Source organism: Coregonus lavaretus (genome assembly GCF_964263955.1).
Source record: "Coregonus lavaretus genome assembly, chromosome: 13".
In the NCBI taxonomy this organism is placed as follows: domain Eukaryota; kingdom Metazoa; phylum Chordata; class Actinopteri; order Salmoniformes; family Salmonidae; genus Coregonus; species Coregonus lavaretus.
In genome coordinates this window covers 10622801-10648340 of record NC_140000.1, presented here as the reverse complement: position 1 = coordinate 10648340, position 25540 = coordinate 10622801, and the positions used below count along the sequence as shown (strand labels likewise).

The 25540-nt window shown below is 46.3% G+C and overlaps 1 protein-coding gene across 1 annotated transcript in view; it reads right to left on the bottom strand.

Moving 5' to 3' along the window:
* The window catches only part of LOC311139764 (POU domain, class 2, transcription factor 2-like), a gene marked incomplete at both ends in the record, with an annotated part of 41041 nt that overhangs the window by 5032 nt on the left and 10469 nt on the right, over window positions 1-25540 (bottom strand). Inside the window, 7 exons of the mRNA XM_084174708.1 lie at window positions 103-194; window positions 471-570; window positions 815-1156; window positions 1415-1534; window positions 1831-1887; window positions 2328-2362; window positions 2601-2666. Coding sequence (XP_084030834.1) covers window positions 103-194; window positions 471-570; window positions 815-1156; window positions 1415-1534; window positions 1831-1887; window positions 2328-2362; window positions 2601-2666 — 812 coding nt within the window. The remainder of the gene's footprint in view (window positions 1-102; window positions 195-470; window positions 571-814; window positions 1157-1414; window positions 1535-1830; window positions 1888-2327; window positions 2363-2600; window positions 2667-25540) is intronic.

Here is a 25540-nt window from a genome sequence, read left to right as displayed (position 1 = left end):
GCGTTTACTGGATATGACAGAATGATGAGACGAGATGTTTGTTGGAAAGAGTCGGAGACTGTAGCCTCTCTCAAAGCCTGGGTGTTTCCTCAGTGGGCCTACCTGTGCTAGGAGCCCCAGCCTGGTGGGAGTGGACAGGATGCTCCCATTGTTTTGCTGAGGTAGCTGAATCAGATTTGGTGTTGATAGCAGTCCTGAGAGTGAAGAAGAGAGGGAATCAGTAGGCCTATGATCAGTTATGTGATCAAACAACACATGTAATATTCCACAAAGCTCCATGGTCAATCAGAGAGTCCAATGCTAGGCATTCTAGTGCTAGACAGTTGAAGAACCTGTTAATGGTTGTCAACAGTTGGCACTTATAAATAAATGAAATCTGTTTGTTGATAGATGGAACATCTACAGCCCATCTTCAGGGCACTGTCCCAATAGAATAGGACCAGTGGTAGTGGCTAGTGCGAGGAGCTCACCTTGCTGCCCTTGGTGCTGTGGGAGGAGGAACTGAGGAGACTGCAGGTGATGTCCTGGCACCAGAACCAACTGCTGCAGCTGCAACAACTGCTGGATGTCCTGCAGGGAGACAGGAGGAGAGAGCAGAGGGATCAGAGATGGAGAGAACACACATGTACAGAGAACAAAGGAAAACAACCCCTTCATATAGAAGCCAAGAGAAAAGACTGAAAGAACAGCAGAGCAACACAAGCGATTAAAAAAAAGATCAATACAAACTGAGGATTCCAGACTGGCTCCTGAATCAAGACCCTTCCCCACCTCTTCCCAACCAGGATGTGGCCTTGTGATGGGTTGTCAGTACCTGGGCGGTGAGCTGGATTGGCTGAGAGAGGGTGAGCTGGGGATGAATGGGCGGCACAGGGACAGGTTGACCTGTCTGTTCCTGTGTGCTCTGTCCCTGTCCCTGGGGCTGTGATTGGCCCTGCTGCCCTGTCTGTCCCGCCTGCTGCTGGGCCTGCTGATTGGCTGCTGCGGCTGCCTGAGCTTGCTGATTGGCTTGGGCGGCTGCGTGGGCTGCGTGGGCTGCGTGAGCTGCGTGAGCTGCGTTGGACTGCTGAACAGACTGCTGCACAGCTGCAGCTAGAAGCTGAGCCTGAGCCTGCTGCAGTAACAACTGCTGCTGAGCTGGCAAGAGAGCGGTCAACTGAGAAAGTGACACCGAGTGAGAGAGAGAGAGAGAGACACAGAGAAAGAGAGAGAGGGACAGAGAGAAAAATAAAGGGGGGGGGGGGGGGGGGGGGGGGGGGGCAAAGAGCAGAGAGATGCAGAGGGTATGGGAAAGAGCAGAGAAAAGGAAGAAGGAAAAAAGCAGTGAACTCAACCCGGACCATAAGGATGTGTCTTTGTTTTTGTGAGTGTGCATCACTGTGTGTTTGTTAAGCCTCCTCCTCTCTTGTCTTACCCCGGCCAGTTGGGAGCCGGTCAGCATGAGCTGTGTGTGTGGGAGGGGCGTCTGGGAGGGGGCGTGGCTGTGGTGTGGAGGAGGGCCCGGGGACATCTCACCACACTCTTCCATCTTATTCTGAGAGGAGGAGAGAGAACGAGGGATACAGTTAAAGGAAGGGCCAACAGATAAAAGTCTGTGTTAGCTGACTGTTCTGCTCTGTTGCTGTGGTAACCTGCATGCCAAACAGGAAGGTGCCTTCCTTTTCTTTAGAAAAGAGGGATAGTCATCCTTTCTTCCTGGAATGGGCATGTCCAAACTGGCTAGTCTGACTGTTTTGCATCCCTGTCAATCTGTATGCAAATATGGCAAAATACTCTATAGTGTGGCCACACAAAACACACACCCACCCACCCACACACACACCCACACACCTTGTTGCTGCTGAGGGTTGGAGAAAGGGGAAAGGGACTGATTTTCATCTGCTGAACCTGTAAAAAGGACAAATACCATCAGTACAGATAAGCATAAATGATAATAAAAAATAATGCACTACTGCAGTGTTTCACAATCCTGGTCCTGGGGACCCCAACACACCTAATTCCACTTAGCAACTCATCATCCAGCCTTTGATAAGTGGAATCAGGTGTATTTTGCTAGGGTAAAAACAGAAATGTGCACCCCTTGGGGTCCCCAGGACCAGATTTGGGAAACACACTGCACTACTGTATTGATGCTTGTGGCTTGGTATTAGGCTACCTGTTGTCAGTCATCTTTACTTTTCAGACCTAATGTGTGTGTTATTCAGATCATGATCGTCACCATAGAAAATGACTAACTGATTGTTATGTTTCCTAGAGGTATATTACCAGTGATATCAGTACTGAAATGTAGGTGAAGTGAGAGACCGAAGCACCAAGCAGACACAAACCTGATGATTCGAGTCAGGACCGTTCCGCTCTGAATCTGTGTGTGTGGGGGGGTGGGGGGGGTAGGGGGTAGGAAACAATTAGAAATTACTCATACACACACACATGCACACTTGTAGGCATACACACACACACACACGTGCATGCACATATGCACACACACGAACACATGCAGGTATGCACACACACGCTAACACGCACCAACCCTAACACACACGCACGCGAGCGAGCGAACGCACACACGCACACACACCCATACACACAGAGACAAATACCTGTGCTCTCCATTGGAGAGTCAGCCCCTGTGTTCTCAACAGCTACTGGCTTTGACATCCTGATATCTATGAGAGAGAGAGAGAGACAGAGAGAGACACACACAGAGAGAGCGAGAGATACAGAGAGAGACAGAGAGAGCAAGAGAGAGAGACAGAGAAAGAGAGGGAGAGAGACAGAGAGACAGAGAGAGAGAGAGAGCGAGAGAGAAAGAGAGAGAGAGAGAGAGGGAGACAGAGAGGGGGGAAGAAAGGAGAGAGACAGAGAGTGCAGATGATTATGCAAAGGCTTTTGGCTGATGTTACAGGCGCTGAAATATGATGTCACACCGCAGTATTGGCTTTTGTATATACGGTGATCTTTTTTGCTGTGAAGCCTGCATTCATTATTTCCTATATGTACAGAGGTGTTTGTTTGGTCTAACAATAGGCCATATAGAGGTTTGAGTGGGAACAGAGCCTTACTAGACACCTCTATACTGATGTTACTCACTGTAGAGTCATCACTACATTACACCACACCACACTATACTACACCACAACACTTCCTCTCCTCTCTACTGTACAGACAGTCAGTCAGGCCTGGGAATGTCCCCATAGACAGAGAGTCGAGGGGAGTGAGGGGGAGGGGGAGATGGAGGGAAAAAGAGAGGAGGAACAGGGGGTGGAATAGGAGAGTGGGTTGGGGTGGGTAGAAAGATATAGAGAGAGAGAGTGAGAGAGAGAGAGAGGGGGGTGAGGGGTACACAATTCACTGTAAATAAAATCTGATATTGAAGTGAATTATGTTAAGTTAATTAAAGTTACCGTAACAGATGTTTTATTTGGCAGGTACTGTATTAACTACCGCTTATTTGGTGAGAAGCCACAATATCTACAGACAGACAGTCATGTTTGCTGACACTCCCTCCCTCCCTCCCTCACACCAACTTCCCTTTAATGAAAACATGCAAATCCACCCAACGACCAACTAATTATATCTGCCACCTGCATTATTAAAAACGTTCCTCTCTCTCTCCCCCTTCCTCCCAGTTCTCTCTATCACTTCTATTCCCCCCCCCCCCCCTTTTTTTTCTCTCTCGGTTCCAATATAAAGGATGAGTGCTTAGAGTAAGATAAATGCTCGTTAATTTTATTCTCAAAGATGACAAAACCCAGTTGTACTTTTTGAAGTCATAACAAAACTAAACTGTGAAACGACAATACACAATAACAAAGTACAACCAACAGACTAAGTAGGCTAATGTGTCCGTAACAGGTTATTATCTATATGAGTAATGGCATTGCACTACAGCGACTTCCCTTGTACTGGCTATGGAGCAGGGCCAGAGTATGTGAGCAGAGCGGCGCTGGAGCTAAGCGTGCCCAATTTGACTGGAGCACGGAGCAAGATTCCCAAAGACTGGAGCGTCGGCCTTCTCACCCGCTCCAATTTCGCTCCAGTAGCGCTCACTTCAGGAGCTCAGAGCATGCCGTCCCAGCATGCATTTATAGGCTACTTATCTGCTGCTATAGCCCCTTGCTTTAGCTACTGTCATGGAGTTCGCTAAATATGTTCATAAAGAAATTGATAAAACACACAGGTGCAAAATCAAGGTGATTTACAAAGATAAGGACCAAGAGCAAGAGGGGGAGTGTGGTGATGTAATGTCCACAACTAAAGAATCATTGTGGAATCTGAAAAGACACATATCCTGAAAGCATGTTGGTTTACTTAATACATGCACATGTTAAAAGAAGGAACAAGGTGGGTAGCTAATTAAGTGTGTCATTGTAGCAAAGTATTTATAAACAAAAAATCAGATCTCTTAAAAGTTTCCTTCATTTTTGTTAATTATCTATACAATAGGCCATCATTGGCATATTTCAACTTTTAAGAAGCTTTCCATTTTGATTGGGTTATTTTGCCTAAAAACCTTTAGGCCTACCTATAGAAAATAAACTCTGCATCCCTACCCAGCCTGGGTTGGTCAAAAGGGTGTTCAGCATCCCAAGTGGCTCTGCAAGCGCTGAGAGGATATTCTCCGCTGCTGGCCTGCTCTCCAGAGACCATCGCATGAACCTGAAGCCACAGACTCTGGCCAAACTAGTGTTTCTAAAAATGAATTCAAAGGCACTGTAGACTGAGCCTAATAAGGCATTTTCCATTGAATTTGTAGGTTAGTCACAGCCTATATGCACAGTTTATAGACTATAACGATTTAATACAACGAAATGTTGTTTAAATGTTGTGCGCTTAATGTCACTAACTCCCTACCAGCCTAGTGTCGCTCTCGCAAAAGCTTCACAATGTATTTCTTTGTAGGCTATAGCCTTGAAATAATGTAAGTAATATAGCCTAAATAATTCATTTCCATTCCTTCTTAGGCTCCCTGTCTGGCTCCTGACCTATCTAGAGTGTTTATATGCTGTTTAATATGACATGTAGCCTATTTAAAATTAAGAGCGCTTCTCACTTTCACCTTTTCATGTTTATTAAAATAAATTTCATTCAAATCATTTGGTTTGGTAGGTCCAGGTAGTCACAAAAATAGATGGGTGTTGGTTAAATTGGGATTTTAATAAATGAAACGAATCCTGTGAGCAAGAAGTGTTTTTTAGCAGAGCGGTTGGAAAGGACATGGAGGGCCAGAGTAGAGCACTGCTCCATGAGCTATGAGCAGGATTTCCGACCGCTCCGCTCACATACTCTGAGCAGGACCACTTACCAACCAATAGGGGGCAGTAGTGAGACACTGAACACATTTACCAACAATTACTATGGATGAGGTTATTTAGCAACAGGGCTATTCAATACCAGGCCTCAATGTCTGTAGAGCTGCTGGGTTTTCTTTCTCCCCAGTAGTTAAATGATTGACTAATGTTGTTGATTGGCCAGAGAGTCCAGTTGCCTGGAAACACAGGTCTGAATCAGTTAAACCAAACCAATGAAAACCAATAGTGGTGAGGCCATTGAGGCCCAGATGTCTGAACTAGCTATATCCAGGCTGGTTAACACAGAACAGAGGAAGGCAGGGGCAGTACAGTACTTGTGACAGTCAGGAGTTTTTTTTTTTCTGCAGACACAGGGTCTAAAATAGATGGACTTTCTCCACATCTTAATTTAGTCCGAACAACTCAGATATGAGGAAGCAATTCAATGAATCCACAATGGAACCAATGGAGTAGTCACAAAAGTGCAAACTACAAGCTAAATTGAGCACACCTCAAAGAGTTTCAGGTCTGTTTGTGAGATGACCGTGTTAGTGATACATTATGTAGTGTAGTGTGGGAAGACAGTGTTAGTGATATGTAGTGTAATGTGGGAAGACAGTGTTAGTGATATGTAGTGTAATGTGGGAAGACGGTGTTAGTGATACAGTATATAGTGTAATGTGGGAAGACAGTGTTAGTGATATGTAGTGTAATGTGGGAAGACAGTGTTAGTGATATGTAGTGTAATGTGGGAAGACAGTGTTAGTGATATGTAGTGTAATGTGGGAAGACAGTGTTAGTGATACAGTATGTAGTGTAATGTGGGAAGACAGTGTTAGTGATATGTAGTGTAATGTGGGAAGACTGTGTTAGTGATACAGTATGTAGTGTAATGTGGGAAGACAGTGTTAGTGATATGTAGTGTAATGTGGGAAGACAGTGTTAGTGATACAGTATGTAGTGTAATGTGGGAAGACAGTGTTAGTGATATGTAGTGGCTTGTGAAAGTATTCACCCCCCTTGGCATTTTTCCTATTTTGTTGCCTTACAACCTGGAATTAAAATGGATTTTTGGGGGGTTTGTATAATTTGATTTACACAACATTCCTACCACTTTGAAGATACAAAATATGTTGTATTGTGAAACAAACAAGAAATAAGACAAAAAAACATAAAACTTGAGTGTGCATAACTATTCACCCCTCCACATTCTTCAAGGCAAAACTGCTCCAGCTCCTTCAAGTTGGATGGGTTCTACTGGTGTACAGCAATCTTTAAGTCATACCACAGATTCTCAATTGGATTGAGGTCTGGGCTTTGACTAGGCCATTCCAAGACATTTAAATGTTTCCCCTTAAACCACTCGAATGTTGCCTTAGCAGTATGCTTAGGGTCATTGTCCTGCTGGAAGGTGAACCTCCGTCCCAGTCTCAAATCTCTGGAAGACAAACAGGTTTCCCTCAAGAATTTCCCTGTATTTAGCGCCATCCATCATTCCTTCAATTCTGACCAGTTTCCCAGTCCCTGCCGATGAAAAACATCCCACAGCATGATGCTGCCACCACCATGCTTCACTGTGGGGATGGTGTTCTCGGGGTGATGAGAGGTGTTGGGTTTGCGCCAGACATAGCGTTTTCCTTGATGGCCAAGAAGCTAAATTTTAGTCTCATCTGACCAGAGTACCTTCTTCCATATGTTTGGGGAGTCTCCCACATGCCTTTTGGTGAACACCAAATGCGTTTGCTTATTTCTTTTCTTTAAGCAATGGCTTTTTTCTGGCCACTCTTCTGTAAAGCCCAGCTCTGTGGAGTGTACGGCTTAAAGTGGTCCTATGCATAGATACTCCAATCTCCGCTGTGGAGCTTTGCAGCTCCTTCAGGGTTATCTTTGGTCTCTTTGTTGCCTCTCTGATTAATGCCCTCCATGCCTGGTACGTGAGTTTTGGTGGGCGGCCCTCTCTTGGCAGGTTTGTTGTGGTGCCATTTTTTAATAATGGATTTAATGGTGCCCCGTGGGATGTTCAAAGTTTCGGATGTTTTTTTATAACCAAACCCTGATCTGTACTTCTCCACAACTTTGTCCCTGACCTGTTTGGAGAGCTCCTTGGTCTTCATGGTGCTGTTTGCTTGGTGGTGCCCCTTTGTTTAGTGGTGTTGCAGACTCTGGGGCCTCTCAGAACAGGTGTATATATGCTGAGATCATGTGGCACTTAGATTGCACACAGGTGGACTTTATTTAACTAATTATGTGACTTCTGAAGGTAATTGGTTGTACCAGATCTTATTTAGGGGCTTCATAACAAAGGGGGTGAATACACGCACCACTTTTCCGTAATGTATTTTTTAGAATTTTTTGAAATAAGTTATTTTTTTCATTTCACTTCACCAATTTGGACTATTTTGTGTATGTCCATTACATGAAATCCAAATAAACATTTAAATTACAGGTTGTAATGCAACAAAATAGGAAAAACGCCAAGGGGGATGAATACTTTTGCAAGGCACTGTATGTAGTGAGGGTAGTATATGAGGTTAGTAGTGTATATACAGTAGCCTGGGGTAAAGCTAGTGCATCATGGTGTGTTGTATGTCTCTCTCACTTCCACCCCTCTACTTCCCCTAGCTCACACCAACTTGAACACAGAGTGCTAAACCCAACACTTACTGTCAGTGTAACTATTAATATTACTACTGCTTTCTCATACACACTGACACGCACTGTCGCACAACACATTGGGACATACAGACGAGTCATTTAGCAGACGCTCTTATCCAGAGCGACTTACAGGAGCAATTAGGGTTAAGTGCCTTGCTCAAGGGCAGATTTTTCACCTAGTCGGCTCGCGGATTCGAACCAGCAACCTTTCGGTTACTGGCCCAACGCTCTTAACCACTAGGCTACCTGCCGCACTACTTGCACACACGCACGCACACGCACGCACACGCATGCACACACACGCACACACACACACACACACACGTCATACTATAGTTGCTGTAATAATACTAACATGTGCACCTATCGTGTGACAGTGGCAAAACTGTAGTAGCTGAAGCTTTCTGGTGGTGGTTTAGATCCATCTGATACATTGTTACCTTCACTCTGATACATAAGGAACGGCTCAGTAGGCCCATATTATGGTACTATCGCACCACTGGCAACATTCTCTCTGATTACATCAAACTGCCATATTAATTGCCCTACTGTAAAACACATTACTACTGATACGTATCAGCCTTTATAGTCTCTCCTCTTGCTGCAGTTGGAAGCAGAGAAGCTATTCTCAGAAGCCTTACCACCACTCAACCAATAGATGTATGTATGTGCCATAGAAATGGATGTCAAGATAGGACAGTCTCTCAAACTGTAAAGTATACTGCTGTATACGGTTGCATAGTGCACAGCATGATATGCCTTTTCATGACATGTTCTATGTGTTCTGTTTCTATGGTGTGTTCTCCCAGGGGTATTCTGGGTGAAACTGACATCAACTGAACCTTCATTTCCTGCTTAAGGAGATCACTCTGGCGCCAAGGGGGGGGTCTGGGAAATGAAGTCTCCTGATGAAACTTTTAAACTTTCCATTCATATTTCACTATTGCTATGTAATCATTCAATGAAAACACTGTACAGTCATTGGACACTCTGGCAGGTGTGATAATCCTGTGCAGTTAACAAACGGCACACTGAAACCCTAACATTATGACTGACATATTCACAATGAATACTGACAATGAACCTTGTTGTCTGTGTGTAATTCAAAGCCTAGATGAGACACTGTAGTTCACCTGAGTAACCTCGTTCTTTACTACATGGACCCCATAATATGATGTGTCATCCCGTCACCATGGTCACAGGAATGTACAGGGGGGTTGATTTTAAAAAGCCCTATTCATCAATGTCCACGTCGATGTGAGAAGTGACACAAGATGCTTCATCACATGAATCATTCCCATCAAATGAATATGCACGCACATACCGTAAATTGTTTCCTGTGATGTTATCTACACCTGGTTATTCATGACATTCAGTAATACTATTGACATTGGTTGATAGATTTTTCTGTTATTGATGAATCACTTCCTGTGAATGTATTTTTGAGAAACTATTTCTATCACGTCGTCATTTGACATTAAAACATTACCATCTATATGTAGCTGAAGACCACTTCTAATGCTGTTATGTAGGACACATAACTCAAGTGTACCTTTAGGTTCTCTGTTTAAACAGTTGTAATGACAAGGGATGGATAAGAGATAGCAAATACTTGTACAGAAAACACACGCACACACACACACACTGCATCCCTGTCCACCCTGGAGAGACATGTCTGACCTTTCTCTCTGCCTACGACAGACATCCACACCTCCTTCCTCTCCTCCCTCCATCTTCTCCTCCCTCCATCCTCTCCTCACCTCCCTCCATCCATCGCCCTCTCTTTGATGTGCTCTAATTAGCCATGCTCATTAGACCCAGCGGTGCTAATCAACTGGCTCAGCCCAGACACACACACACACACACACACACAGACAGACAGATGCACACACACACACACAGAAACACACACACGGCGAGCTTAATTGGGCTGTGCTAATGAAGGCAGAGAGAGGCACAGACACTCACCTGGCAACCACATACTGCAGAAGTCCATCACTGCTAGAGCTACTGTCCTGGTCAAATGTCTGAGTGTGTGTGGCCTCTTCTTTCTTTCTCACACACTCTCTCTCTCTCTCTCTCTTTCTCTCTCACTCACTCACTCACTCACTCGACCCAACAGAGGAGTGATACAAATCATTCTCCCTCCCTCTTGTTGTCCACGCCCCCACACATGCCCCACCCCCTCCCCACATCCTGACAGAAAGAGAGAGAGAGAGAGAGAGAGAGAGAGAGAGAGAGAGAGAGAGAGAGAGAGAGAGAAGAGGAAGTAAACAAAAAAAAGAGTAGGAAGTGGGGTCAGGAAGAAAGAGAAAGGGGGACACGTGAGGTTAAAGAGTGGGAGAGAATGAGATCTAAGACATAGAGGAGAAAGAAGAGGGGGAAGACATCAGTGGAAAGTGACAGTGTAGCTGGAAACTGTCACTCACAGCTCAGAGAAAAACAACCCTACGGCTGACACTACCGCAGTCACACTGCAAAACATTTCAATTCTACCTAGATTTTTTGTATTGTTTTGAGATAATTAAGTGAAAATTACTTGTTTTGAGTTGATCTCGCTCACCCAGAAAATGCATTTACTTGTTTCAAGTTGATTTTGCTTACCCAGGAAATGCATCAAGATCATTTGTCTTGTTTTAAGATATTCTGAGACTGACTTGTGTCAAGCCTTTTGTAGGTTAAAGTAAGCAAAATGCCAGTACACTAAGATCATTTGTCTTGGTAAGATGTCTTATTAAGATCAAATATCTTGAAATAAGATCATGTATCTTACCCCACTTGGATCAAGCCTTTTTTAGGTTAAAATCAGCATAATTATCTGCCTGTGCCCTAAGATAATTTACCTTGGTAAGACGTCAAGTCAATGCATTCTAAGAGATATCTAGGTGAGATCTAAATGTTTTGCAGTGCACTACCTGGCCAGTTAGAGACGTAACACATCATATACCATACAATAATACATTACAAAGGCTAATACATGCTTATAACAAGTGATATAGCATTATACCTGCTGTAGACTTTAAGTCAAGTGTTACCAAATATGTCATCTACATGCTCAACAGTTTTCATTATATTTGTCGGTTCTACCTACTCAGATTGTGTCTCTGTTATAGGTCTCGCTGTCACATGAGGTGGGAGATGTGAGCCATCACAACATCCCCACAAACCACAACCTCTCTCACCACTCAGCCCCACTCCTCCGACAGAGGAAAAATTGAGTAAGTGCAGCACTACCGCTGACCAACCAGTTTGAGTTCACAACTACAGCGGAAATATGGGTTTCTCTGAAGTAGCATGAGTCAGCCACATGGGGGCAGTATTGACAATCAATTCCACTAACAGATGCAGGTAGCATCCTTCCAAGGCCAAGAAGAGGGAACTGTGCCCCCTCCTCCCCCCTTCCTCTCCCTTTCTTTAGTTCTCTCTCCTCTCTCTCTCTCTCTCTCTCTCTCTCTCTCTCTCTCTCTCTCTCTCTCTCTCTCTCTCTCTCATTCTTCACTAATTCAAAAACTATCGATGGAGAGCTCTCAAGTTTGCGTGTGTGTGTATGTGCATGTGTGGTAAAAGGTGTTGACACCAGCAGTCATGGTTGTCCAGAGACAGTGACAGACTGCGTGAGGGGAGGGGGTGTGTCTATGGGTCAGAGGTCGTCTGGGCAGACTGGATTTGGCCGTGGCCCTACTACCACCATCCCTCCTCTCCCCTGTGTGTGTGTGTGTGTGTGTGTGTCATGTTCAGGGATAAGGGGGTCCTTCCTGCCTTTGAGGAAGTCTAAGCCTTGGTTACCATGACAACCAGACCCAGCGACACTCCCTTCTGGCTAATCTGAGGATGCTGGGGTAAGTCGCCCTTATTTGGGTGACACAATATCACAGATGTTATATAATAACATAATGATTCGGAACCAATACAGTGACATACAACAGCAAATAAAGAAATTATCCTTTCATGGAATTTCAGCAACACACTGCTGTATTTGATTAATAATAACTCAGTTATTCATGAAATTGTATCGATTTAACTATATATATTTTAATACGGTATAAAAACACATACACAGAAATAAAAACAAAATCAGACACACACAATCTGATAGTGGGACCCCAGGGAGGAGGATGGGGCCGTCTGAGTAACATCAATCACTCTGCTGTCACTGAGAGAGAGAGGGAGGGGAGGGGAGGGAGGGAAGGAGGGGGAGAGAGGAAAAGCGATAAAGAGAGAGGGAAGGAGAGGTGTCCAGAATGGGTCAGTACAGGGACCATTCAACATCTCTCTGGAGCTCTATTGTACAGCCACCACAGGGGGAGCCCAGAGCAGATACACACATCCCTCATCTTTACTCTGGTGTTGGACCAACAATGTGTGTTTGTCTCACCACTGTGTGCGTGTGCGTGTGCGTGTGTGTGTGCACGTGTATGCGCGTGTGTGTGTGTGTGTGCACGTGTATGCGTGTGTGTGTGTGTGTGCGTGTATGCGTGTGTGTGTGTGTGTGTGTGTGTGTGTGTGTGTGTGTGTGTGTGTGTGTGCGTGTGTGTGTGTGTGTGTGTGTGTGTGTGTGTGTGTGTGTGTGTGTGTGTGTGTGTGTGTGTGTGTGTGTGTGTGTGTGTGTGTGTGTGTGTGTGTGTGTGTGTGTGTGTGCGTGTGGAGCTCCAGGGTTATAAACTGTACTGGTAGGAGTGTAAGAGGTTTAGGGGGTGTATGGAAACCAGCGGGGGTGAAAACATGATAACATCTGTCTCTACCAAGACTCAGATAATAACACACACAGTCCAGCTAGTTTAGACAGACAGAACTCTGTCAGAGCATCACTGTAATGGTAGACTGAAAGAGAAAGTGTTATCATTACTTGGCTATAGGATGAGGAGATATCATGGTCAGTTGGATAGTAAATCATCTGTATTAATTAACATGTAAGAATGTAAATGATGGTGCAGTATCTTTCTCTGTCATTCTCTCAGTCCTCCTCCTCTTTCACCTTCACCAGGCCCACCTCTATCTCTCTCTTCCTCTCCATCCTCCTCCTCTTTCACCTTCACCAGGCCCACCTCTCCCTCTCTCTTCCTCTCCATCCTCCTCCTCTTTCACCTTCACCAGGCCCACCTCTACCTCACTCTTCCTCTCCCTCCTCCTCCTCTTTCACCTTCACCAGGCCCACCTCTACCTCTCTCTTCCTCTCCATCCTCCTCCTCTTTCACCTTCACCAGGCCCACCTCTACCTCTCTCTTCCTCTCCATCCTCCTCCTCTTTCACCTTCAACAGGCCCACCTCTATCTCCCTCTCTCTCTTCCTCTCATCACACCACTTTTTTTTCCAACCAGCTTCAATCTCCTTTAAATTCAAACTTTCTATTTCACACATATGCATCCACATCTACACTACATACACTAACAACCTCTCTCTCCCTCTCTCTCTCTGCTGGTCAGCAGCAGGTCTGACATCACTGGACACTGCTCTGCACCTTGATTGGACACACGTTGCCAGGCAACAGCAGCGAAAGGTCTCGGTGTGTATGTGTGCGCGCGCGTGTGTTTACTTCTGTTTATACATGCGTGTGTGATCAGTGTGTGAGAGATTTTATCGTCATGTCCTTGTCTACATGTGTGGAGGAAAACTTATGAATAAAGAAGTGTCACTGTATATCTGATATCAAGCCATATGAATGATCATCCTGTCTGCCTGCCTGTCAGTTCTCAGAGAGAAACGAGTATATATACATTTGTGTGTTAATGAAAAAGAGAGGATGTCGGTGTGTATGTGTTTATGTGTATGCTTGTGTTTTTGTCTGTATAAATGAATGTGTGTGTTTGGTCAGTGTATGAAATGTGTGTGTTTGCGTCAGTGAACGGTGTGTGTGTGTGTGTGTGTGTGTGTGTGTGTGTGTCTAAGCCCCCGGGAGCTGGTGGTTATTGTATCTGACACAGCGGCTCTTTCTCGCGCCTCATATTTCTGGGCCGATCGATTCGTCTGACTCCCGACAAGACAATAATCGCACCTCCCTCTCTCACTCCATCACTACCATTATTACTGACCTCCCCAGGGAACGCACAGGGCGGAGGGTGGGAGAGCGGGATGAGGGAGAGAGAGAGAGAGAATGAAGAGGGAGAGAGATTTAGAGAGAGATGATGAAAGAGAGAGTTGGCAAAATGAGGCTATAACAGTAAAGAAAAATGCAGGAAGGAGGGAGAGAGAGAGAGAGAGAGAGAGACAGACAGAGAGAGAGAGAGAGAGAGAGAGAGAGAGAGACAGACAGAGAGAGAGAGAGAGAGAGAGAGAGAGAGAGAGAGAGAGAGAGAGAGAGAGAGAGAGAGACAGAGACAGAGACAGAGACAGAGACAGAGACAGAGAGAGAGAGAGAGAGAGAGAGAGAGAGAGAGAGAGAGAGAGAGAGTGAGAGAGAGAGAGAGAGAGAGAGAGAGAGAGAGAGAGAGAGAGAGAGAGAGAGAGAGAGAGAGAGCGAGAGAGAGAGAGGAGGAAAATAAATGAGGTAAAGAAATGGTCTAGAAAAAGGAAGACGAAAACAAACAGGAAGCAGAGAAGAAGGGAGGATGGTAGAGGGATGTAAGAACATATAGATTGAGTGGTGAGTTCTAGCAGAGAAGAGGGCTGAAAGAGAAGAGGACAGAAAGAAGAGCAGGTATCCCGGTGAACGAGTGCAGCGAGACAGAGAGGAGGAGATGGAGAGAGGGGACAATAAAGGTAGAGAAACAGACGAGAGATGAAGGATTTACACTATGTTCTTCCAATAAAGGAGAGAATGAGACAGAGGGGAAAATAAAGAGGGAAAGGTAGAGGGGGCGAGAGAGGGGCGTTGAGTGCCGGATTGAGGTGAAACACACACACACACGCAGTAGCGTTGTAGGGGTCAGCATATAGAAATGTTATTAAATTGTCTGCAGCACAAGGGCTGATTGGCGGCTGACTCCTGTGCTGCCATTCAATGGAGAAGAATAGAGAGAGAATGTGCCGCACTGAAAACACAGCCACACACACACACATTCACAGGTATACAAACAATACACTTACACCTCGACCCTCTCTCACACACAAGCATCCACACAACGGAGGTATACGGAAACAGAACGCATTCTACCTGTCTTTTGTCTGTCTGCCTAAGTGTCTACACAATATGTGTAGTGTGTATGTGTGTGTGTGTGTGTGTGTGTGTGTGTGTGTGTGTGTGTGTGTGTGTGTGTGTGTCACTGCTGTAGCTGTCTGCTTTGAATCTAAATTACAATTACTGTAATTGGCTCTCAATTCAAGGGATTGCTGTTTGACCCCCCCGCCCCTCTCTCCCTCTCTTTCTGCCTAGCGCTCTATGCTTTGTGCTCTCTCTGTCTTTCTCTCACCTTTTCCGTCTTCCTCTCTCTATTCTGCTTTTCCTCATCAATATTCCTCTTTCCCCCTCTACCTCTATCAGTACATCCATCTTTCTCTCAGTGTAATCTTCCTCATGTATCCCCATCCCCTATTCCCCTCTTCCTTTACCTTCTGTCCCATCTTTTCTCCCTCCCTTTATCCTACCACTATCATGTTCTTTACTCACCATTCATCCATCCAATTCTCTGGATGTTTTACCTCTCCTTTCCCTCCATCTCTCCATCTCTCCCTGTGATAATCAGAGGAATAATGTGTCTCATTGTAGTCTTGATATATTCTGTTCTAGTTATAATGGAGAGATATCAGCCTTCTACAGTCTGAGCACAGGGACATGGTGTGCATTTGGGAGAGGAGAGAAAGAGCGATTGAACGAAGGAGGGCGGGAGTGGTGGTTGTGGGTTGAGGGGGGTAGGAAATTGGTCTGGCTAGCGGAACAGCTTTTCACCCCTCTCTCTCTCCCTCCCTCACTCCCTCTTTCGCTCACTCCCTCTCTCTCTCTCCCTCTCTCTCCATTCTGCTTTGTATTCTGCTGAGATGACAGGGGGAAAGCTTTATTGCTCTGAGTTGGTATCGATCGGGGCCCCTAGTAGGGGGGAGGGGGAGGGACGCACACTTCTGGCCCTTTCTCAACGACGCCTGCTTCAAATCCCACCTCAACCCCCTCCTCCCTCTCTCTCGCTCCCTGACTCTGAAATTCAAATTCAAGGCTCCTATTCTCCAAAGGGTAGGAGAGAAAGGCGTCTGCCTGCTTCCCCTGGCTGACTGAAGGCCTGAATGGAGCTTCAATCTGATAAGTCATCTTCCACAAACACAAACAACCAAAAGAAAGATGCATAAATATTTTTAAAAAGACAGGAGAATATATCACCCACCCATCCCTTCCTCCTCTCCTCAATCTTTTTATATAATGGTCCTTGCCTCCTCCTCTCCTCTCCTCTCCTCTCCATGTTTCCATACTCCTTCAATACCTTTATTTCTCTCTGAGGCAGGTGAGAATTATTTATTTCAAAAGTGAAGAATGAGCATGCCCTAACATGCATAATTCACACACACACACACACACACACAGACACACACACACACACACACATACACACACACACACACACACACACACACACACACACACACACACACACACACACACACACACACAGAAACTACATAATGACCCTGGGTACGGTATGTTTCTCTAAAGCCCATGTAGATGCTTTATTCATTTTCATGCAGTATCCTTCTACAATTCAACTCCAGAATACGATTATATAAACCAACAGATTCCAAATCCCTATTTTCTTTCCTACGTATGGAAAGAACCAACCAACCGGTCAGAACCAACTGGTCAGAACCAACTGGTCAGAACCAACCGGTCAGAACCAACTGGTCAGAACCAACCGGTCAGAACCAACCGGTCAGAACCAACCTGTCAAACAGAGGAACAGCTCCAGTCTGTTTATCCATTAAGGACATGCGTGGCGCTTCACATGTCACTAAGGAGCGGAACAGATTGCCTTTAGGGCCACCGGGTTCAAGTCCATGACCAGAGGGCTGGAGGGTGAGGGGGTGAGGGTCCACTATTCCCCGGGGGGGAGAGTCCTCTGTTGTCTCCCCCCAGAGCGATGCTCCTCACCTCTCCTGTCCTGCTGGCTCTCTCTAAGCCCTACTTAGGCTGACTGATCACACACACATATGTAAACCTGAGCCTAGCCTCCAGACTTAATGGAACTGTTTGAAATGGTACAGTATAATCACTGTCAATCAACTTAGCTAGCTACCGCCTTCTATTCACTATTCTCACAATATAACTGTTTTTAGTTTTACAATGTGAAGAAGTCTGCAGTGTTTTCATCCAGTTCAAATTCATCATCACACTTGCTGCTTGGTTGACATGACCAACACACACTATCACCTGAGCAATCTCTGTGTGGAAAATATGAAAAGATATATATGCTATTTGAATAAACAGTAAGCCTAGATTTCCTCCAGGTTTTATATTAAGTCCTAGCTGTGTGGTGGATGCATGTCTTTGTGTTCAGTGATAAGAGTATCCACACACACACACACAAGCACACACACACTAGGGGAGTAGATGTCTGCTACTGACATGAATACATTCACACATGTAGACCTAGACCTAATACAGCCCTTCTCTGGTGTCTGTCTGGTGACTGGATGTTTTATTGAACATACACTAGTCTATTCTGTGTGTGGGGGGGGGTGAGAATATATGCAGCACCAAGTCCAACTCTTTTTCACTTGTATCTGTGAATGATTAATCAGTTAGTAGTGACTTCCCTGCATGTGCTCAAGTCAAGATAAATTCACTGGTTGGGAAGGCAACATTTTGAAAGTAAAATTCCTGAAGCTGAAATTTAAATGTTGGTTTGAGAGTTAGATTTTTAAAGGGGTTCTGTGTTGGCACCAGAAGACCGCTACAAAGGACAATCCAATGTTATAGCATTATAGTAATGTTATTATTATAGCACCAAACTCTGGCCATGGGAACCTCTAAGGCAGGGGTGTGTCAAACATACGGCCCGAGGGGGTCCAATCTGGCCCGTGGGTGGTTTGAGTATTATGTTTTTTTAAGAACTCAATATAATTTTAAATGACTAAAACCAAATCGAAACTGTGTAGAAATGATAATGGACCTACATTCACACTTGACTGTGTGATAATCACCGAAATGGAAGCTAGACAGTCAGGGAGCAAAAAACTATGGATAGAAGAAAATATTTTGCACATTTTGACTGCGAGGATATATAACAAATGTTCAGTGCGGCCCCCCCGGACCTCGTTGAAGAACGATACGGCCACCGGGCAAAATGAGTTTGACAACCCGGCTCTAAGGTATGGCCTGAGTGCATGAAGCTACTGAATAAGATCTCTCCTAGGTGACTATCATCATCAATAGGCCTGGGCAGGCCTGGGTAGAACATTGCAGATTGTGTGGTTGTTACAGGGGTCACTGGTCTTCCTGTTGTGTATAAAGTGGATTCCTGACTGAGACCCACCAGAGAACCATGGTGAACAACCCCACCCACACAGGCGCGGTGGAAATGGATCGAACAGAACTAAAACCACAACACCACTGTATAGTGTGCTAACATCTGTAGGGCAGGCGGGGCGGGCAGGGCAAACTCTCACGGTAATCGATGAAAGAGGGAGAGGGAGGGAGGGAGGGTGGTGAAAATCGGTTAAGAAAGCAGGTTATCTCCTGTTATTAGGGGAGGGAATCCCCGACTGGGGGGGGTGGGAACGAGGGAAGACCAGGGTTCATTGATAAAAAAGAGAGAGAGAGAGAGGAGGAGGGAGCGGTCTATGTTTGGCATCGAGAGAGAGAGAGAGCAGACAATTATCTGTATTGATTAGAGCGGGGCCAGTACTGAGAGAGTCTGAGAAAACTATGACTAGATCAATAGAGACAGAGAGGGGGGGGGGGGGGGTAGGTTCAGAAAGTCAAGGCTACAAAAATGTCCCTCTAAGTTAATTGAGCAAGCTTTTGGTCACCTTCCCTGAGAGAAAGTATGACAGAGCGAGAGAGAGAGAGAGAGAGAGAGAGAGAGAGAGAGAGAGAGAGAGAAAGAGAGAGAGATTTGAACATGACAGGGGGTGTGGAAGTGGGGGTGTTGCTGTGGGGCCTCTTTTGGTTCAATCCTCCGTGACACAAAAACAAAATGGAGGAATGTCAGAGGAACAAAAGGAGAACAGAGGGGCGACAACAAACACTGAGTGAAAACCTCCTCCTACCACACACATCTTCCTACTACACACATGCACACACTTCCTGTTAACCCTCACATTTCTACAGACGCCGACCCCATCACCAGGCAACCCCGACCCTCGGCATGGCGTCAGAAGTATGCTCACCAACCCACACGCACACAGACATGCAAGTTGAAATGCAACGGGCTTGGTTTGGATGAGGCATCTGTCCTTCAACATTTTTAAGTGATACACTGACTGAGGTTGGAGAAGAGTGCTTTTGCCAGATCACTTACTACTGAAAACAAGTTATCAGCCAACTTTATACTAAAACACAAAAACACACATAGATAAAACAATGGGTCAGAAAGCGAGAAGGATTATTGAGCCGACCTTTAGGTAAGGGCACAAAATGTCAGGTTTGACAAATGACCTTTTAAACATGGTGCAGATGTAGGGGTTCTGTACATTGTGAATAGAAGCCATTTCAACTGTCCTCCCTCCCAATAGCTATTGAAAAGATATTGTAAAAACATTACAAGTCTGGTTGTAACAATAAAGCAACATTGTATTTTCAGACACATTGGAGGGATTTTCCTACTGGCAATTTAATTCCATTCTGTCAAGACAGTTCAAAAAGGGTAGATTGAAGTAGTGGTAAATAATAATACTGTAAGAAAGAAAGAAAGAAAGAAAGAAAGAAAGAAAGAAAGAAAGAAAGAAAGAAAGAAAGAAAGAAAGAAAGAAAGAAAGAAAGAAAGAAAGAAAGAAAGAAAGAAAGAAAGAAAGAAGAAGAATGGTAGAATAGAGAGAAAGGAGGAGAGAGAGCTGCAGGGATTACAGGTGTATAGTTATGCATGCCTGACATCACAGAACCCCTCCCACAGCCCTTGGGAATGGGCACCTTGGAAACGGTCGCTAAGGGAACAGACTACTGAGAGAGAGAGAGAGAGAGAGAGAGAGAGAGAGAGAGAGAGAGAGGGGGAGAGAGAGAGAGAGTAGGATAAATTAGTAAGAAGTGGAGAGGGCAAAGAAAAAAGGGGAGGCGAAAAATTCAAGAGCGGAAGAAAGAGGGAAATGGAAAGTTGGCATATGAATAGAGGGCAGGGTGAAATACATGAATAAAGAAGAAAGAGAGAACAGAGAACGTGGGAGAGGAGAGGGGAAATAAAGCATACCTGTATACCTCTATGTACCCAAATACTGGTCTCTCCTGAGTGCTGGCCCTCCCTCCCCTGTACTGGTCACTGTCTCCCCAGATCCCCCTGGCCTGTGGCCCTCTTGTGGCGCCTGAAAGTGCTGCGAGGTTCCTTGAGGAACGGTAGTTAAACATCACTCACTGGCTCTCAAACTACGCTCTGGTTTATTGATGCACTGGAGCGAGGCCAAACACACACACACACACACACAGAGCTGCTGACATCCAGTCATGCACACAGACAAGTACTGTGTGCCTTTGTGACCTGAGTAAACTTCAGTTCACCCTGCCAGTTCAGACGTAGACATACACAACTCTTTTCACCCATATCTGTACCCACACTTATGAAGTCTCCAACTCTCTAAAACTCCAACTCCCTCCACCTTCAAAACAAAGCAACACACTATCAAAGCTCCATCATATACTGTACCTATCAAATAGCCTGCCTACTGTATATGTAAGCAATATATATTTGGTATGCATAATATAATATCTGATCAATATCAAATGCTGAATAATACATATATTGCCTTTCAGGGTGAGACTGGTAATGTAGATCTATGGTAATGTAGATATATGGTAATGTAGATCTGTGGTAATGTAGATCTATGGTAATGTCAGAGCAGCATGGTGAGATTGGCCCTGAACTCTTAGTGCATGGCAGGCAGCCATTCACATTCAGCCGCTCTCTGTCGCCCGCCTGCTCCCTCCATAATGCATGAATTTACTCAACATTATTTCATCACACTCATGCATGCACGCACACCCTATCCCCGTGCAGAGCACCTACCCAGCACAACACAAAAAAACACAATGTGCAACCACCCAACACAAATCTTTCATTCAGCAAAACATGTCCAGTTTCCCTGTTCGCCATCAGTGGGAAGAGCTCCTAAGCAAGCATTTCAGGGTAAAGTCTACACCCGTTATATTCGGCACATGTGACAAATACAATTTGATTTGATTTGAGAAATGTGCAGGCTAAAAAATAGGGGAGAAGAAGCATTCAAGAGGGAGAAAAATGTTGAAAAGAAAGTGGGAGACCGACTGAATCAGAAGTCACTTTAGAATTGTGTGACATATTTTTGATTGAGTGAGTTAGTGAGAGAACACTGTAAATATGTATTAGAGTATCTCTCTCTGTATCCATATTTATAGTCAATGCCTTTCTCTCTCTCCCTCTCTCCCTCGCTCTCTCTCTCTCTCTCTCTCTCTCTCTCTATCCCTCTATCTCTCCCTCTCCCTGCGCACACCGGTCTTTAACCTTGGCCCTTGGTGACTCTGCTTATAGTAATAAAGTCACCCCTCCTCCTCCCTACCTCTCCCTCTATCCCCCCTTCCTCCTCCTCATTTTCCTTCTCCCTCCCTCTACCCCGGGCACTGCTGTTGTCCACTGTTCCTCTCATTCATAGTAAACACTATTGATTTTCAGCAGGAAAAAAAAAAAAGCCATGAATTTTAATGCCCGTATCTGTCCCTTCTCCCTCCCTTCCCTTCATCCCCCTCTCCCTTCTTCTTCCTGAGGGGAGGATAAAGAGATGGGGATCAGGAATGTGTATGTTTGTGTGCGTGTATCGTATGTGTGAGTTAAGGTGTGTGGGGGGGGGGGGGGGGGCATTTCTAATTTCCCAGCTGTGCCTCTCTCACACAATAGCCCCCTCCTCTCCATGCTCCCCATTCCTCCTTCCCCTCCTCCTCCCCGCACACTTGGTCCCACTGGGGAGTGGAGGCAGGGAGAGGTGAGCTCATACATACACATGGCAGATCATCCCACTGATAGAGTCCTGTCCTCCTAGCATCCACACCACCACAACACCAAGGCCACACTGGACAGATACAGTTGAAGTCGGAAGTTTCCATACACCTTAGCCAAATACATTTAAACTCAGTTTTTCACAATTCCTGACATTTAATCCTAGTAAAAATTCCTTGGCTTAGGTCAGTTAGGATCACCACTTTATTTTAAGAATGTGAAATATCAGAATAATAGTAGAGAGAATTATTTATTTCAGCTTTTATTTCTTTCATCACATTCCCTGTGGGTCAGAAGTTGACATACACTCAATTAGTATTTGGTAGCATTGCCTTTAAATTGTTTAACTTGGGTCAAACGTTTCGGGTAGGCGTCCACAAGCTTCCCACAATAAGTTGGGTTAATTTTGGCCCATTCCTCCTGAAAGAGCTGGTGTAACTGAGTCAGGTTTGTAGGCCTCCTTGCTCGCACACGCTTTTTCAGTTCTGCCCACACATTTTCTATAGAATTGAGGTCAGGGCTTTGTGATGGTCACTCCAATACATTGACTTTGTTGTCTTTAAGCCATTTTGCCACAACTTTGGAAGTATGCTTGGGGTCATTGTCCATTTGGAAGACCCATTTGCCACCAAGCTTTAACTTCCTGACTGATGTCTTGAGATGTTGCTTCAATATATCCACATAATTTTCCTTCCTCATGATGCCATCTATTTTGTGAAGTGCACCAGTCCCTCCTGCAGCAAAGCACTCCCACAGCATGATTGTCACTATTCCGTCGTGGATGTGGTGGAGGAGTCAAGCGCAGGAAACAGAGGTTTAGTCCAACAAGACTTTTAATAGTCTCAATAACACGAGAACAAAACCCCGACCTCGAAAACACGAAGTGGCGAGGGAGAATTACGCACACGCGTAAAACACTAAACATGAAAAAATGACACGGAAAACAAACACGTATCATAGACACAGTGGCAACAGAATAACAACACACAACTACCCTAGATCACAACACGGAACTTATAAGACACGTAATCAACTCCCAAACAGACACAGGTGTGACAGACAGACAAAAGCAATCAAACACAGAAACATAGAGCGGTGGCAGCTAGTACTCCGGGGACGGCGAACGCCGAAGCCTGCCCGAACCAGGAGGAGGAGCAGCCTCGGCCGAAACCGTGACAGTACCCCCCCCTTGACGCGCGGCTCCAGCCGCGCGCCGACCCCGGCCTCGGGGACGGCCAGGAGGACGCGGACCCGGGCGCGTGGGATGCCCATGGTGAAACTCAGTCAGGAGGGATGGATCGAGTATGTCCCTCCTGGGCACCCAGCACCGTTCCTCCGGACCGTACCCCTCCCACTCCACGAGATACTGGAGACCACTCCTCCGGCGCCTCGAGTCCAAGATGGTCCGGACCCTGTACGCCGGGACCCCCTCGATGTCCAAAGGGGGCGGAGGGGTCTCTCCTATCTCATCTTCTTGGAGTGGGCCAGCTACCACCAGCCTGAGAAGAGACACATGGAACGAGGGGTTAATATTTTTATACTCAATTGGCAGTTGTAACCTGTAACACACCTCGTTCAATCTTCTCAGGACTTTGAAGGGCCCCACAAACCGCCGACCCAGCTTCCGGCAGGGCAGGCGGAGGGGCAGGTTTCGAGTCGAGAGCCAGACTCGATCTCCCGGTGCGTACACCGGTCCCTCACTGCGGTGGCGATCGGCGCTCGCCTTTTGTTGACGGATGGCACACTGCAGATGGACATGGGCAGCGTCCCACGTCTCTTCCGAGCGCCGAATCCACTCGTCCACCGCAGGGGCCTCGATCTGGCTCTCGTGCCACGGTGCCAGGACCGGCTGATAACCTAAAACACACTGGAAAGGTGTTAAGTTGGTGGAGGAGTGGCGGAGAGAGTTCTGGGCCATCTCTGCCCAGGGGATGAACCTCGACCACTCCTCCGGCCGGTCCCGGCAATAGGACCTCAAAAACCTACCCACATCCTGGTTGACACGTTCCACCTGCCCATTACTCTCTGGGTGGTACCCCGAGGTAAGGCTTACCGAGACCCCCAACCGTTCCATGAACGCTCCCCAAACTCTGGAAGTGAACTGGGGACCTCGGTCAGACACAATATCCTCGGGGACCCCATAGTGCCGGAACACATGGGTAAATAGGGCCTCAGCGGTTTGTAGGGCAGTAGGGAGACCCGGCATGGGAAGGAGACGACAGGCCTTGGAAAACCGATCCACAACGACCAATATGGTGGTATTCCCCTGGGAGGGGGGTAGGTCAGTTACGAAATCCACCGATAGGTGGGACCATGGTCGTTGTGGAACGGGCAGGGGATGTAGCTTACCCCTGGGCAAATGTCTAGGCGCCTTACACTGGGCACACACCGAGCAGGAGGAGACATAAACCCTCACATCCCTAGCTAACGTTGGCCACCAGTATTTCATGCTAAGACAGTGCACGGTCCGGCCAATACCTGGATGTCCAGAGGAGGGTGATGTATGAGCCCAATAAATAAGACGATCACGGATCTCGAGCGGAACATACGTCCGCCCCACAGGACATTCGGGGGGAGTAGGGTCGGTACGCAGTGCCCGCTCGATTTCCGTATCGACCTCCCATACTACCGGAGCCACCAAACAAGATTCCGGCAATATGGAAGTAGGCTCGTTGGACCTCTCCTCCGTGTCATACCGCCGGGACAGGGCGTCTGCCTTACCATTCTGGGACCCTGGGATGTATGTGATCTTAAAAACAAACCGGGTTAGGAACATATTCCACCTAGCCTGACGAGGGTTCAATCTCCTAGCTGCCCGGATGTACTCCAGGTTACGGTGATCAGTCAGAATGAGGAAAGGGTGTTGAGCCCCCTCAAGCCAATGCCTCCACACCTTTAGGGCTTGGACTACGGCTAACAGCTCCCTGTCCCCAACATCATAGTTGCGCTCCGCCGAGCTGAGCTTCTTTGAGTAGAAAGCACAGGGGCGGAGTTTAGGTGGCGCGCCGGACCGTTGTGACAGGACTGCCCCAATACCGGTCTCGGACGCGTCTACCTCAACCTGGAATGGTAAAGAGGGATCCGGATGCGCCAGCACCGGAGCCGAGGTGAACAGGTTCTTACGTTTGACAAATGCCCTGTCCGCTTCAGCCGACCACCGCAAACGAACCGGACCCCCCTTTAGCAGGGACGTAATGGGAGCTGCAACCTGTCCAAAACCCCGAATAAACCTCCGGTAGTAATTAGCAAAACCCAAGAACTACTGCACCTCTTTTACAGTGGTTGGAGTTTGCCAATTACGCACGGCCGATACCCGGTCTACCTCTATCTCCACACCAGACGCGGACAACCGATAACCCAAATGGAGACGGACTCCTGGAAGAACAGGCATTTCTCTGCCTTGACATACAAGTCATGCTCCAACAGTCTTCTCAACACTCGGCGCACCTGGGCTACATGCTCGGCTCGAGTAGCAGAGTACACTAGGATGTCGTCGATGTAAACTACTACCCCCTGCCCATGCATGTCCCGGAAAATCTCGTCAACAAAGGATTGGAAGAC